General features: G+C 49.5%; 1 protein-coding gene across 1 annotated transcript in view; it reads right to left on the bottom strand.

Annotated features, from left to right (window-relative positions):
- ADCY10 (adenylate cyclase 10) overlaps positions 1-13444 on the bottom strand; it is a 58856-nt gene that overhangs the window by 12489 nt on the left and 32923 nt on the right. Inside the window, exons 18-24 of the mRNA XM_057495167.1 lie at positions 10221-10349; positions 8739-9026; positions 8314-8604; positions 5061-5130; positions 4576-4807; positions 2557-2664; positions 1899-2074 (exon numbers count right to left, since the gene is read on the bottom strand). Coding sequence (XP_057351150.1) covers positions 1899-2074; positions 2557-2664; positions 4576-4807; positions 5061-5130; positions 8314-8604; positions 8739-9026; positions 10221-10349 — 1294 coding nt within the window. The remainder of the gene's footprint in view (positions 1-1898; positions 2075-2556; positions 2665-4575; positions 4808-5060; positions 5131-8313; positions 8605-8738; positions 9027-10220; positions 10350-13444) is intronic.

The raw sequence follows: 13444 nt of genomic DNA, 5'->3' as shown, positions 1-13444 counted from the left end.
TGGGGCCTTCCTGAAAGGGATTAGTGCCCTTAGTAAAGACACCCAACAGAGCCCCCGCCCCTTTCCACCATATAAGGACCCGAGGGGAGCCGGTGTCCCTGGGACGGTCCTCGCCAGCCACGCTGGCACTCTGACCACAGACTTCCAGCCTCCAGGACTGTGGGCAGTAAGCTTCTGCCATTTATGAGCCGGCCAGTCTGTAGCATTTTGTCACAGCAGCCCAAACACACGAAGACACAGCCCAGCGATGGGACGGACTGTCGCAGGACCCGGGGAACCTCTGGTGATGAGGTGCCCGGAGGAAGGACGGGTAACCACCTGCCAGAATGTCTGGGTCTTAGTCCCGGCTTCAACAAGCCATTTAACTGATAGTCTAGCCCCAAGTCCCCTCTATCTGTGACAAACGTGGGAACCTAAACAACGTGGCTACAATACTAGTAATTTAACAAAACCAGGAAAAAAATATATAAATAGGAATATTTGTCAAAAAGCAGATTTTAAGACAAGATGAGAAAGAAGGAAGAGGGAATATCCTATCCTAGAGATTCTTCCAGAAGAATTCCAGGTACTTCCAGTTTAGACACTGATGACATCGATTTTCTTGTGGAAATTATTTTTTAAAGGTTCTAAGGAGACACAGGATAAACCCCTTATAACACAGGGTGTTCACAATGGCCACAGAAACTGACGTTACACGTCTCTTGTCTCATTCTTGGATCAGAACCTTTGGAGAGTATTTTTAGCCCACAGCTCTGTGCTTCCTTCCACATCAGCACTCCCCACCTTTTCTCTTGTGCAGATAGTTCTAATTCCTTCTACAAAACGTGACTGTAGTTCAGGGCGGTCAGATTTAGGAAATGAAAATATGGGATTCCCAGTTAAATCTGAATTTCAAAGCAATGAATCCTTTTTTTTAGAATGCATATGCCCTAAATTTTTTGTGTGACATATATATACTAAAAAAGGATAAATTGCCTATCTGAACTTTACATTTAAATAGGCATCCTGTATTTCACCTGCAGTCTCTATGTCACCTGACTCCAATCCTCCGCCCTCTTGGAAGGGGCTCTGCTGAACCCCTCCCCGCCCCCAGCCCCTGTGTCTCCAGAGGCAGCAGGCACACATTCCCAGGGCCCTGCCCCGACCCACGAGGGTCTCAGCTCCACCTCATTTCCCCCCAGGCTTCCCCGGATGGAAGACACGCCCTGTCAGTTCTCCAGACCCCAGCAAGGCAGCAATTCCCTGGAACTGCTAGATAGGTGGAAAGTGTTCAAAAGCTTTTATTGTGTAAAAGTTCAAGCAGTCACACAGTAAAGCAGATGATATAATGAGCCTCGGCACCCGACGCTCAGCTTCAACACGCATCCCCACTCCGGGTTCATCTCTCCTGCTACTCGCCCTTTCCCCTGCCCCCTGCCCCATTATTCTTATTTATAGTTCTTTCTGGATAAAATGTACACGCACCAACATGGACAGTCTGAACGGTACAGTCCTGGCTGATGGATACCCCGTGACCTGGCCCACGTCTCCATCAGACCCGGGCAGGTGGGCCTTTCTGTCCTCTGGCAAGTGTCTTCAGGGCCTGCTCTTCCTCTTTGGGGTGGGGACAAGACCCAGTGTCCCCAGAAGGGAGCAGGGCTCTGTCAGAGCCCCCGGCCAGGGGCTTGTGGGGAGAGCTGGGTGGGGAGGGACTGGCGCTCCCTTGCTGAGGCTCCTGTGTGCTGGTGTCGCCGGGCCACCCTTTCCCAAAAGCTGCCTGGGACGTGTCCTGGGGCAGCCAGCCCTGGCCCAGGGGCACCCCCGTCCATGCGGCCCAGGCCTGGGGCTGATGGGGGGAGCATGTGGGCTGCCGCCTCTGAGTGGGGGGGACGCCCAGCTCCCCCTGCCCCTTCCCTTACCCCGGCAGCAGGCTCTTGTGCACCGGCTGACTCATGTAATGGAAGTGTCGATTTTTCTCCACGTGGGTCTGGAGAAACAGGGATATTAGGTTGCAAGGGAAGACTCGGTTGAGCAGCCTCAGCGCCTTCCTCAGCATCTTCTTGGCGAGCACCATCTGGCCCTCGGTGAAACAGACCTGCAGGGGGCAGGGAGGAGAGGGAGCAAAGAAGCGGGTGATCTGGACTGTGTGTGCGTCCCGACAGTGCAGGTGCTCCTGTCAGAGCGGTGACGGAGGGCCCAGTACGACACCCGCCCCATGCCTGGCGTGAGAGTAGGTGTTTATTGGATATACGCTTGGAAGGCGGGTTGATTATTAGGCTTATTAAGCATCTTCATTGCATATATAGCCAACCTCGGAGGAAATGTTTACCCATGCATGTCCATTTTTGGAGGTTGTTAGAAAAATATTTCATAAAGATGTCAAGTGGGAGGATGAGGAAGATCTTGCTGCTGATGTGTGATGGTGGCAAAGGCTTGGACCAGGCCAGGGCTTGGGGCTCTGGAGTCTCAGAACGGACCTGAGGCTGAGGATGGGAGGACATGGAGAGGACGGGGGTGGCTTCTCCTTGTGCTGTGTAAGTTATAAGCGATAAATAACATGTTTCAGCGGTTTCTTACCTGGCCTTTGAAGCTATAAAACGTAGCTGACTCAAAAGTCTGACTCCAGGAGTTTTCCTTCTTGAGTGTCTTGAGCAGCCTCTCTCCCTCGTTCAGATACACGTACACCTGGAAGCAACGCAAGGGAGGCACAGTGTTGGGTGGGCAGGACCCGGCCAGCAGTGCAGCGCTGCCCAGACCCCCGGAGGAGGAGTGGGCGCTGCAGGCCCCACCTCCACGCTGCCCCACGCTCCATTAGACAGGCTCCGACCTCTGGGCCGGACCCGGGTGGGCACGGCTCCCTCTGAGGGACAGGCCACCTGCATGCCCATCTTTGCTGTATCCCTTGTTCTGGAGGAAGAATCTGGAAAGCAACCCCTTTCCTAATGTGGCCACATAGGTCGCATTACCTGCAGTCTCCCCTTTCGGCGACTCCATCCCCACTCCCTATTTCCAGTGCGCACCCACCCAAGCAGCCCCACATCTCAGAGCAGCCAGCCCCTACTTTCGGAACGAGTTGGGAACCCCCTTTGCCGGGGCCATCGCTGGGAGGCAGGAGAGGAGGCTAAGGCTCTGAGCAGTGCCCACTTCATCCTCGACCTCCTCTGACATTGTCAGACGGTGTTGGGGGTCTTGGCGCATGAGAGGGCGAGGCAAGGCTGGACGTTGGGGGGAGAAGGTGAGGCGGTGCTGCCCTGGCTTACGCAGCCTGTGTGCTGTGAGTACTGGGCAGGAGGGAGACGTCAGTTGGCCACCAGCGCAGACTCTCTTTGATGGGAGAGGGGTTGCAAATGGCCCGTCCTGGGGCCTTGCGCCAGGGCTCTGCTTGCCGCCCTTGTCTTCCTGACCAGTCCTACGCCCTGCGGGGTGAAGTGGGGGCGTGTGCAGCTTCAGCATTTGGCCCCTAGGGCTACCCGAACCTTCTCTTCCTGGGACTCCCAGGCCCTCCTCCCCACACATGCATATACAACATGAGTAGGTGATTTGCATTCGTAACGTAAATACTTGACAAGACTGGGGCTTTTTTGCGAAGACAGATGCAATGTTTAACGGTTTAGTTTTTGAATTGTGTATGACTCCCCGGTGTGAGGGTTTGCTGAGGCGGCTGTGACGAGCAGCAGCTGGAGGTAGGGAATGGATCCCCGCTGGGGGCACGGACCGCGCGTGGCTCCTCAGGTGTGTGAAAGTTCCTGAAGCCGGCTGGAGGCAGGTGAAGCGAGCCCAGAGAGGCGTTTCCTCATGTGAGGCCAGGGAGGGTCAGTCCAGCAGCTGCTCTACGAAAAGTGACCTAAGGTCACATAAGTTTGAGAAACGCAGTTGCTGCACCCGAGCCTGATACTCAGGGAGGTTTACGTGGGTCTTAGTGTATTAAGGCCCTGAAATCTCTGCAAGTAAAAAAGCCTGTTTAGCTTTGGGCAGCTGAGCGTTTCCCACTTACTCAATGGTGAATCAGTGTCGCTTTGTTATATGCATTGAATCCCCGTCTGCCCAAGGACACAGTGTCCTGGAATCTTGGTTACGGTGATCCCGGAGCGACACTCACTGGTGCTCTGTGGTCTGAAGGTATGTATGGTGATTTAGCACGGATTACATGGAGGCAGAGTTCCTGAGCCTCTGAGGATCAGCAGGATCAGAGCCAGACGGGTCCTTCTCCAGACCCACAGGCGTTTGCGTTCACGGGTGTTTGGGCAGATGCCGCCGGGACACTGAGAAAGCCCCTCCCGGAACTGACGCGTTCATCCCAAGAGTCCTCTTTGCACCATTTTGGGAATGAGATGTGACAGTCCCCCCATGCAGGTAGACAGCTCACAGCAAGTTTCTACAGGTGGCGATATTTTAAATGATGCTAGTTTCCAAGTGTTCTTTCTTTTCTCAATCTCAGGTCATTTCCCTTCCGAGCAATTTGATTTTCAAAGGGAAGGGGTGCTGGTGGGAATCAAGAACCCAAAGGAATAAAAAAAGCACAGAGAGCTTCCCTTCTGGCTCTGTGTCTGTAAGTTGGCCTGTTTAGGGGAGAGGGGGCTGGGCAGAGATGCTTACCATGTAATTATCACCCAGGGTGAGATAAGCAGACGCAATTTCTAGGAAGTAATACAAGGCTTTGTTGTTTTCTCCCAAAGCCAGAAAGTGGTAGGCCAGAGGCCTGAAGACAGTCTCCAGGATCTCCTCGCACCGGCAGGGCTCTGGAGGGACGAGGTCCTTCTCAGGGGTCTTCATTTTTGCTATAATGGTGTCAAAGAAATTCAGGATCTTTTCTCTTATTTCTTCAGGACTGTCCAAATGCAGAAACAGATAGGAATAATGGTTGGTAGACAGAGTGTAGCTTTTGATATGAAAATATCTTTAAAAACTAATAAAGAGCAAGATAATAAAACCTGCTGTAGAAGCTACGGACAGAACCCACAGGTCCACCCCCCACCTGTTATCTCAGACGCCCCAAGTCCTGACCAAACGAGTCTAACCGTGTTCTGAATCGGGTGACGGTGTGTATGTTCCGTCTCCTAGACAATTATATATGCCTGTACCTGAGATTTTCAGGAAATATCTCAGATCTCTTAGGAATCTGTGTTTTGGAGAAGGTGGTCTCTTCTTCAGCTAGAAAACAAACAGATGAGTTGTGGGGGTCACTGGAATGTTCCATGTGGCACAGAAGCCTCGTGTCCACCAGAGGGACTTGTTCCGCTCTCAGGACATGGTAACTGTGGTCCGGCCAGGATGTTCAGCCTAGGGGAAGCCACGTGATCAGTTAAAAATGGCATTGGGTCAGAGGCAATATATGGCACCTCTGAGCTTGGATGGTTAGGAATCTTCTCCATCCTCTCCTTCCACCAGAAAACAAATGATTGTGAGGATGTAAGGGATAGACCTCAAAATGGAGGCAGCCCGGGTCCCTGACTTACTGTGTGCAAGGCCGCTTGTCATTACATGTGTAGGAGAGAAACTATCTATTCTGGTAAGCCCTGAAATGGGGGTTCGTTAGAGATGGCAACATCGTCCCCCGCCCATTCACCCTGCCGCAATGAAACTACAGATTCACGATCCCGAGGAAAGTGACGTCCGTTTCTATTGGAGAAATACAGACATTTAAATGCAATGCCCCAAAGGCTCACTAAAGGGCAGAGAACCTTGAATTTTGTAACTTCCGTCTATCCAGATTTCAATAGGCTCGAAAATTCCGTAATCATCTCAGGACGGAAGGCAGGTGAGGACTGTAACCTGGCCGCCTCCCGCAGGGAGGAGGAGGAATCCCAGGGGGGCGGACCTGCCCCCGAGGGCCGGCCAGGCGGTGGGAGGACGGGAGCCTAGGTCTTCCGGCTCCGAGGCGAGTGCGTTAGCCTTTGGAGCTTTTAGTTTCCACAAATGTGGCCTAAGCACCTTCTTCTGGACGCCTTCTGGGCCCTGTCCCCATGGAATCAGTCCCCGACTCCGGACCGGCCATCGGCCCCTGTGCCGACCTCTGTCGTCCTTCTCACGCTGTGTGAGCGCGAACCTGCCCGCCTCCCCTAAACCCCACGGGGTCTCTCCAGCAGCCAGAAGCCGAATGAACTGAGTTACGCCCTCCTCCTCCTCCTCCTCTCAAACTGCTCTTGTCTGTGTCCCCAGTGGCCACCGTGTTACCAGTTCCACAGGTTACACTTTGTCCCCATCTTACCACACCTCTCAGTGGCCTTTAGTGTGACCGGCCACTCCCTCCTTTGCCCAGCTCGGAAGCGCCATCCCTGGTCCCCTCCCTCACGGGGCCTGCCCCTGCGTCCCAGGTGTGGTAAGCCTCAGTTTGGTCTGGGGTCCCTGCTCTATCCAAACTTCTCCCTAGATAATTTCACCTGCCCATGAGTTTAAATTCCATTTATATGTCGGAGCTTTCGGCTTTATATAGCTAAGCCCGGGTATCCACCCTTCACTACAGATTCATCTGCCAAAATGCCTCCGTGGCGACTGACACTGGGCGCCTACCGGGCATTTACAAACGAACGTGATCCAAACTGAACCCTTGAGTCTCTTTTCCATAAACCTGTCCGCCTACAGTTTTCCGATCTCAGGAAGCATCTGCACCGTATAAAGACATGGATCCCACACGGTGGGCAACAGCCCCTTGCCCTTCCCTTGTCCCTGGCAGCCGGCTGGGCACGCACCCCCTGCAGCTCTCCCCCACCGGCCCTGCCGCACCTGTGCTGTTCTGGCCGTCCACCCTCCGCCGATGCTCCTGTCCTGCTGAAAAGCTGTTGCTGAGTTCGGCTCTGTCCTAAGGGTCTAGGATGCAGTACTTAGATTGCACCATCCCTTGTTTATTGGTGCTTGGCACAGATTTCAAGTTCAGCATCATGTTACCCACATACTACTTTCACAATAACAATAATAAAATATCTGATTTTGGAAAAATCAGTGCATGAGGGGAAATGTAATAACCCTCGACTCAGCTGCTCGTATGTCCCCTGACATCATTTTCCCTGCCCCGCTGGGGTGGGACTGCTGCTCAGGTCCTGTCATTCTGTGCCCAAGCCCTCAGGGGACTTGGGCCCTCGTGGTCCAAAGCCTGGTCTTATTTCTCAGGAGGGGAGCCCGGCCAGCGTCGGAACAGGCGTAAGGACAGGCTTGCGCCGCAGTGCGTAGCTGTTTGTTTGTTTGTTTTTGATCAAGTATCAGAACACAGTTGAAAGGGAATCACTTTCCTCTCTGATTTGTACCGAATTCTGTGTCTGTGCATCTCTTCCAGACCCTACAGCCTGTATCACCTAAAAGTCAACCCTGCACTTGGGGAAGCTCGGGGAGTGAGCACAGCGTGAGCTTGGGAATCACATCCACTTGGCTTTTGAGTAAAATCTGCTACTCGTTTTGTGTGGTTGGACAAGCTCTTTAGTCTTCTGCCAGAACCTCAATTTTCTTGTGTATGAGATGAAAATAATGCTCCACCATGGAGGGTTGATACGAAGATCAAATGAGTATGCATGTAAAATAGAGAATAAGTATTTATTTTGTACCTACTATGTGCTAGGCCCTTTCCTTACATTCCTTCCCGGTTTTGAATACCCTTATAATACAGGAATCCTCTACCTGTAGCCTCTGCTCTCCCTGCCAGGGCCTTTGACCAGGGCAGGCAGCCCACTGGGTGCTCCGTGGCCACCCATGAGTGAGCACAGGGGCTGGTGGTGCCCCCCTAAGCCCCAGGCCCATCGCGCCGGCAGAGACAGTCCCTGGTCCGCATGCCCCTTGCGTCCTCCGCTGTGTGTCCCAGGCCCTGGGGCTCCTTTGTGCTCACAGCTTGTGACTTTTACTTTGGCTTCACGGGTGGTCCCAAGTCCCTGCCCTGAGCCCTGACCCTCTTTTCTGGAGCCTTGACCTGCTTAACCTTGCATGATTCTCTCCCACTTGATCTTTTTCTGCTGGAACCCTGTTTCATAGCAGACACGTTCCTATCTGCCAAGAGCACCCTCACAGACCTGCTCTGCTCCCCTTCCATTGTGTCGGGCCCCACCCCTTGGACTCCATCCTCCATGTGAGTTAAGCTGGGTCTGTTTTATCCCTCCGGATATCTTCATTTGATTTCTGGTCACAGTCCTTATCCCCAGATCGTCCCTGACAGTCTCGCAGTGAGACTGGTCCTGCTAGACCCGGGCACACGCCCCTGCCCCGTGGGCCCACGTGGCTCACGTCTCATCATTTGTCACTCCCAAGTCTTGGGGGCCTCAGCACCATCAAGATCCAGACCCTCTCCTTCCACGTCTTAGTCTCCACATTCCCCAGGAGCAGTTAGGACTGATTAAAGTAAAGTAAGCTTACTTTGAAATCCGTAGGACTTAGCCATCTCCTTAATGGTGTCCATGTCCAAAGCGTTGAGCCGGGTGTCCACCACGAAGTGGTGAAAGGGAATGAAGTCCCTGCCGTGGCAGCGGTCACACCTGTGGGCGTTTTCCTCTAAGAAGCGGGCACATGTCAAGTGCATAGCTCTCTTCTGGTCCTTCAGCCACAGCTCGTAGGCTGTTTTCTGCATCACAGGCCTGCAGAACCGAATGATGTGGCACTCGATCACCTTGCTCTCCAGTTCACGAAGCTCTTCCTGCTCGCCGGGAGCTGGAGGGAACAGAAAGGGTTTTCAGCCAGGCAGTGGGAAACGGCTCCTGCTGTACAATACAGATCACTTCTGCGATTTTAGACGTGCCTTTAACTAAGAGGAAACATGGGCCATGCTTCCAGGCTCTGCTTACCCACTCCTTCCCTGGGCTTCAGGCAGCCGGAGCGGTGGTGCACCTCAAACGAGGCCTCATTGTGCGCTAAAGCCATCCGGAGCTCCTTGCTGCTCCGGAAACAGCCAAAGACACCGGACTTCACGAGACCCGCCAGGGCCTTGGTCATCATCTTCATGTTCCAGCACGGGAGGATCTCTAGCAGCAGCCCCGTGGTGAAGGTCAGGCTGGCTACGGCGGCCACGGCAGCGTACCTCACCAGCATCTGGTAGGAGAGGCTCATGCTATCCAGCTGCACCAGACAGGTTTCTGCAGGCGGAGAGCCACACAGTGGGGATGAGTCGTCTGTCTTTACCAGATGCGTTCTAGAGGGGATCACAGGCCCGCTGCTCTGCGGCTCTTGTGCCCAGAAACCAAGCCAAGCTCAGCCAAAGCAAAGGCGTGCTTAGCACCTTCACAGGAGCACCGTGCTGGGAGCAGAGACATGCCGGTGCTGTGGTCTAAAACAACGCATGGCACAATGGCCAGACGAAAAAAAGACCAACTCCTAGGGTTCTGTTGCTGTGCAAGGGTTTGTGAGGAGAGGAGAGGTCCTGGCGGGCCACCGCACTCAGAAGGACTGGGGCTGGCCGCCTGCATTCTACCTCTGCCCTTCCAGCGGGTCCTTCTCTGTCGTCTTCTCTAGCTACTCCTTCTTCTGGAACTTCCTAGCCAGAAGGCTTCTCTCTCTTCCCCCGAGATTGATTTATTCTTGCGACAATCCATTACCACCTCTACACTCACGGAAGTGTCAGAGTTCCTAGTTCCAATCCCATCTTCTCATCTAAGCCCAAGTATAGCTCATGTGGCTTCCTGGACGTCACGACCAGGATTTCCTTCTACTCCATCACCCTCCCCAGGGACAAAATTTGAACAGAACACTGTACAAGCTAAGTTAGACCACCTTCCTACTTGAGTGGACATAGTGAATAAAGCCCACATGATGCTGTTTTGAAGACTGATAGCCTTGAGGCGTTCCTAGGTCATCCTTCAAAACACGTGAAGTCATTTGTCAATGGCATGACGTGGGTGGAGCTGAATGCATACTAAAACATTGCTTGAGAGTCATTTTTCCTTAAAATAATAATAGTACATCTGATACAAATCCCCTAGTCATTTCTTATAAAAGTAGATGACAGAAAAAGTTGGAGTATTTGATTCTGTTTTCTCTCATTATTTGGTTTCTGTTTAGTTGAAAATGTCCTACACCTCCTCCTTTCCTGCAGTTTAACAAAACTTTGTTCAAATCAGACGCCAGCATATGCGTGGGGGTAAGGCAGCTCCTAATTAGCCGCAGAACAGCCAAGCCTACGGTGGAGACTTCCCTCGGCCTCAGGCAGCGTGAAAGCCGCCAGACCCCCAATCTGTTACCGCCTTCCTGTACCCTTTTTTAGGTAGTCATCCTTGGGGAAGCAGAGGGGGTCTGGGTCCTGGAAAATGAACGCCAGGCCGAATGTTCTTTACCTTTTAATGATGCTGGTGGTGACAAGTTTTTCAATATGACGCCACTGACGAGGTTACAGACTGTTTCACTTCCCTCATCATTACTGACGGGAAATGTCTTTGGTTCCCCTATTGGCTTAGCAAAACCCCCTGTAGGGAGATAAAAGGGGAGAGAAGTTGAGAGTCATGGCCCTGCCATTGTCCTGATTCTTCAGTAAATTTTGAGGGAGGGCTGCTTGTGAAAATAGCAGGCGGAGAGGTGTGTCGGCTAACCAAATGTTTTGGAATACTGAGTTTTACTTAAAACTGATATAACGAAAATCTAAATTTGCTCAAAAAATGTTGTGTAAAAGGTACTTCTCTCTAGTTTCAAAATTTTTTAATCTCCCTGAGGTTCCTGAAGGATTTTACACAGGGAAGTTGCCTGATCATTTTTAAAAGAGCTCATAACAGATACTGAATAATGTGCATTGAACAAACGAACAGATGGATACATAAAATGCACCTGCAGTGTTCTCTGTAGTATTATTGTTTCCTTCTGTGAAGTCACTGGTGATACATTACCGTAATGGAGTCACCTGTAAGAATCACAGCCACTGCCCATGGGATGATCCATTATCATCCTTAAAACTAATTTCGCCAGCAAAAAGCTTTTCTCCTTGTTTTGTAATCATGATCATCCAGAAAGAAAAAAAAAACTGACTTTTAAAATTCAAGCTTATTTCTCTTGTTCCTTAAAAAAACACCTCTTCACTCTGACCCTACTCTTTTCTCAGACCACCACCTGTCTCATTTCTTCTGTAGATGTGACCACCCCAGCCATGGGGTCCTGTAGTCACGTCATTGTACATGGAATGAGAGGCAACACATGCAACTGTGGACTGGAACACAGTTTGCAGAGGGATATGGGGCATCAGAGCTTCATTCATCCACTCAGGACACAGGGATTTTCATGAAGCACAAGGAATTTTTGGTGAAATTTCCCTCATTGTCACCTTTCGATGATGCTTTTCTACCTCATTATATATGGACAACCAGTAGCATAAACTCTATGGCACCATATTCACCTCAGCATGGCAGTGATTTCCCACCTACATGCTCACCCGTAAATTTGTCTCAGAGGAACACATTTAGATCTTGCAAGCATAGTAATATTAATGTGCACATTGCTTATAGCTGTCAAAGCACCATCACTTATTTACGTCACAAAGATATGAAAAGACTTCCACTCCCAGAACGATGGAGTAGACATGTTTCGCCTATTCCTCCTGCTAAGTACAAAAAAATTCTGCCGCTGTATATAAAACCAACATGAGACTGCAAGTGGAGAGAAGCAGCCTGGCTGGCTAGGGACCTTGGGACCCAAGGACCAACAGGGCAATGAGTTTCCTGGTTTTTCTTTCTGCCTCACATCCCAGACTTGGAGCTGAAGATTCTGGCAACCCAGAAACACCAAGAGTTGCCAACAAAAGCCTACTCTCTCTGGCCACAGGACCAGGAAAGGGGCAGCCAGCAAGACGGGAAACTTTTAGACAATAACCAAACACCAGCCAAACACCAAAAAGTAAAGGCACAAACAAAGCTGTGGCCCACTCCTACCCCCACCAGCAAAGGCTGAGGGAGGAGCCTAGACCTCCATCCCAAAAGCTGAAAGAAAAGAAGTACCAACCCAGAATCCTACACCCAGCAAAGGTAGCCTTCAGGACTGAAGGGAAAATCAAAATATATTAATGGGAAACTAAGAGAATTGGTAGCTAGCAGACCTACCCTAAAAGAGTGACTAAAGGACATTCTCTGAACAGAAAGGAAACAAAGAAGAAACCTTGGAATGTCAGGAAAGAAGAAAGAACAAGATAAGCAAAAGTGTGGGTAAATACAAAATCTTTCCCCTCTTGAGTTTTCTAAATTACATTTGCAATTGAAACAAAAATTATAACTATCTGATGAGGTCTAAATGTACATGGAGGAATGTTTAAGACAGTTGTAAACAGTGGAGGGTAAAGAAATGTAAAGAGGGGTAAGTATACATAAACTGGTAAAATGTAATACCTAGAGCAACCACTGAAAATGCTATACAAAGAGATATCCTCAAAAATACTACAGATAAATCAAAACTGAACTCTGAAGAATGCTGAAATAGCCCAAAAGACACAGGAAAATGAAAACAGTCATGGAAACAAAAGCTAAAAAAATAAAATGGCAGAATGAAGCCCTAACATATCAATAACTGCACTATGTGTAAATGGCCTAAATGCATCAATTATAAGACAGAAATCATATGAGCGGATTTAAAAACCTAATACATGTTACAGTCTACAAGGAATTCACTTCAAAAATAATGATACAGGCAGGCTGAAAATGAAAGAATGGAAAAGATGCATCATGAAACTGTTAATTAGAAGAAAACAGGACTAGCTAGCTCTATTACTATCAGGAAAAGCAGACTTTGGAAGCAAAGAAAGTTACCAGAGACAGAGGGGCATCACACAATGATAAAAGGACAAGTCCACCAAGAAAAAAAAAATAGCAATCCTAAATGTTTATACACCAAAAAACCTCACAAAAACTGCAAAATATGTGAAACAAAAACTGATAGAACTGAAAGGAGAATTTTAAAAATCCACAGCTTTTGTTAAAGACTTCAGAATTCCCCCCTAAGCAGCTGATAGAACAACTAGACAGAAAATCAACACAGGGTATAGAAGTATTCAACCAACAGGGTCTAATCAACATTCATACAACATTCCACAAACAAGAGCAGCGTGCACGTGCTTCCCAGTGCCTGCAGGAACTGACCAGAAGAGACCCTATCATGGGCCTTAAAACAAACTTTGACAAATTTAAAAGAACTGAAATTGTACAGAGCATGTTCTCTAAATACAATAGAATTAAACTAGAAACAAGTAACAAAGATAATGAGAAAATCTGCCAACACTTGAAAACTAAACACATTTAAATAATCCATGATTAAAGAGGACGTGATTAAAAATATAATAACATTTACAATCTTTTTTTTTTAAGAAATACTTCAGTGTCAAACTAAGAAAACATGCACAGGATCTGTATGGTGAAAACTGTAACATACTAATGAGATAAATCAAAGAAAATGTAAATAAATGGAGAGACATACCATGCTCATAGATTGGAAGACAGTAAAAATGTCAATTCTCCCCCAAATTGGTAAAATTGGTATATAATTCAGTGAATATGTATTGAAATTCCTGTCAAAATCCCTGCAAGATTTT

The sequence above is a fragment of the Manis pentadactyla genome, chromosome 19 (genome assembly GCF_030020395.1).
Source record: "Manis pentadactyla isolate mManPen7 chromosome 19, mManPen7.hap1, whole genome shotgun sequence".
Lineage (NCBI taxonomy): Eukaryota > Metazoa > Chordata > Mammalia > Pholidota > Manidae > Manis > Manis pentadactyla.
The sequence above is the reverse complement of the archived record's forward strand: the minus strand, read 5'-3'. Positions and strand labels throughout refer to the sequence as shown.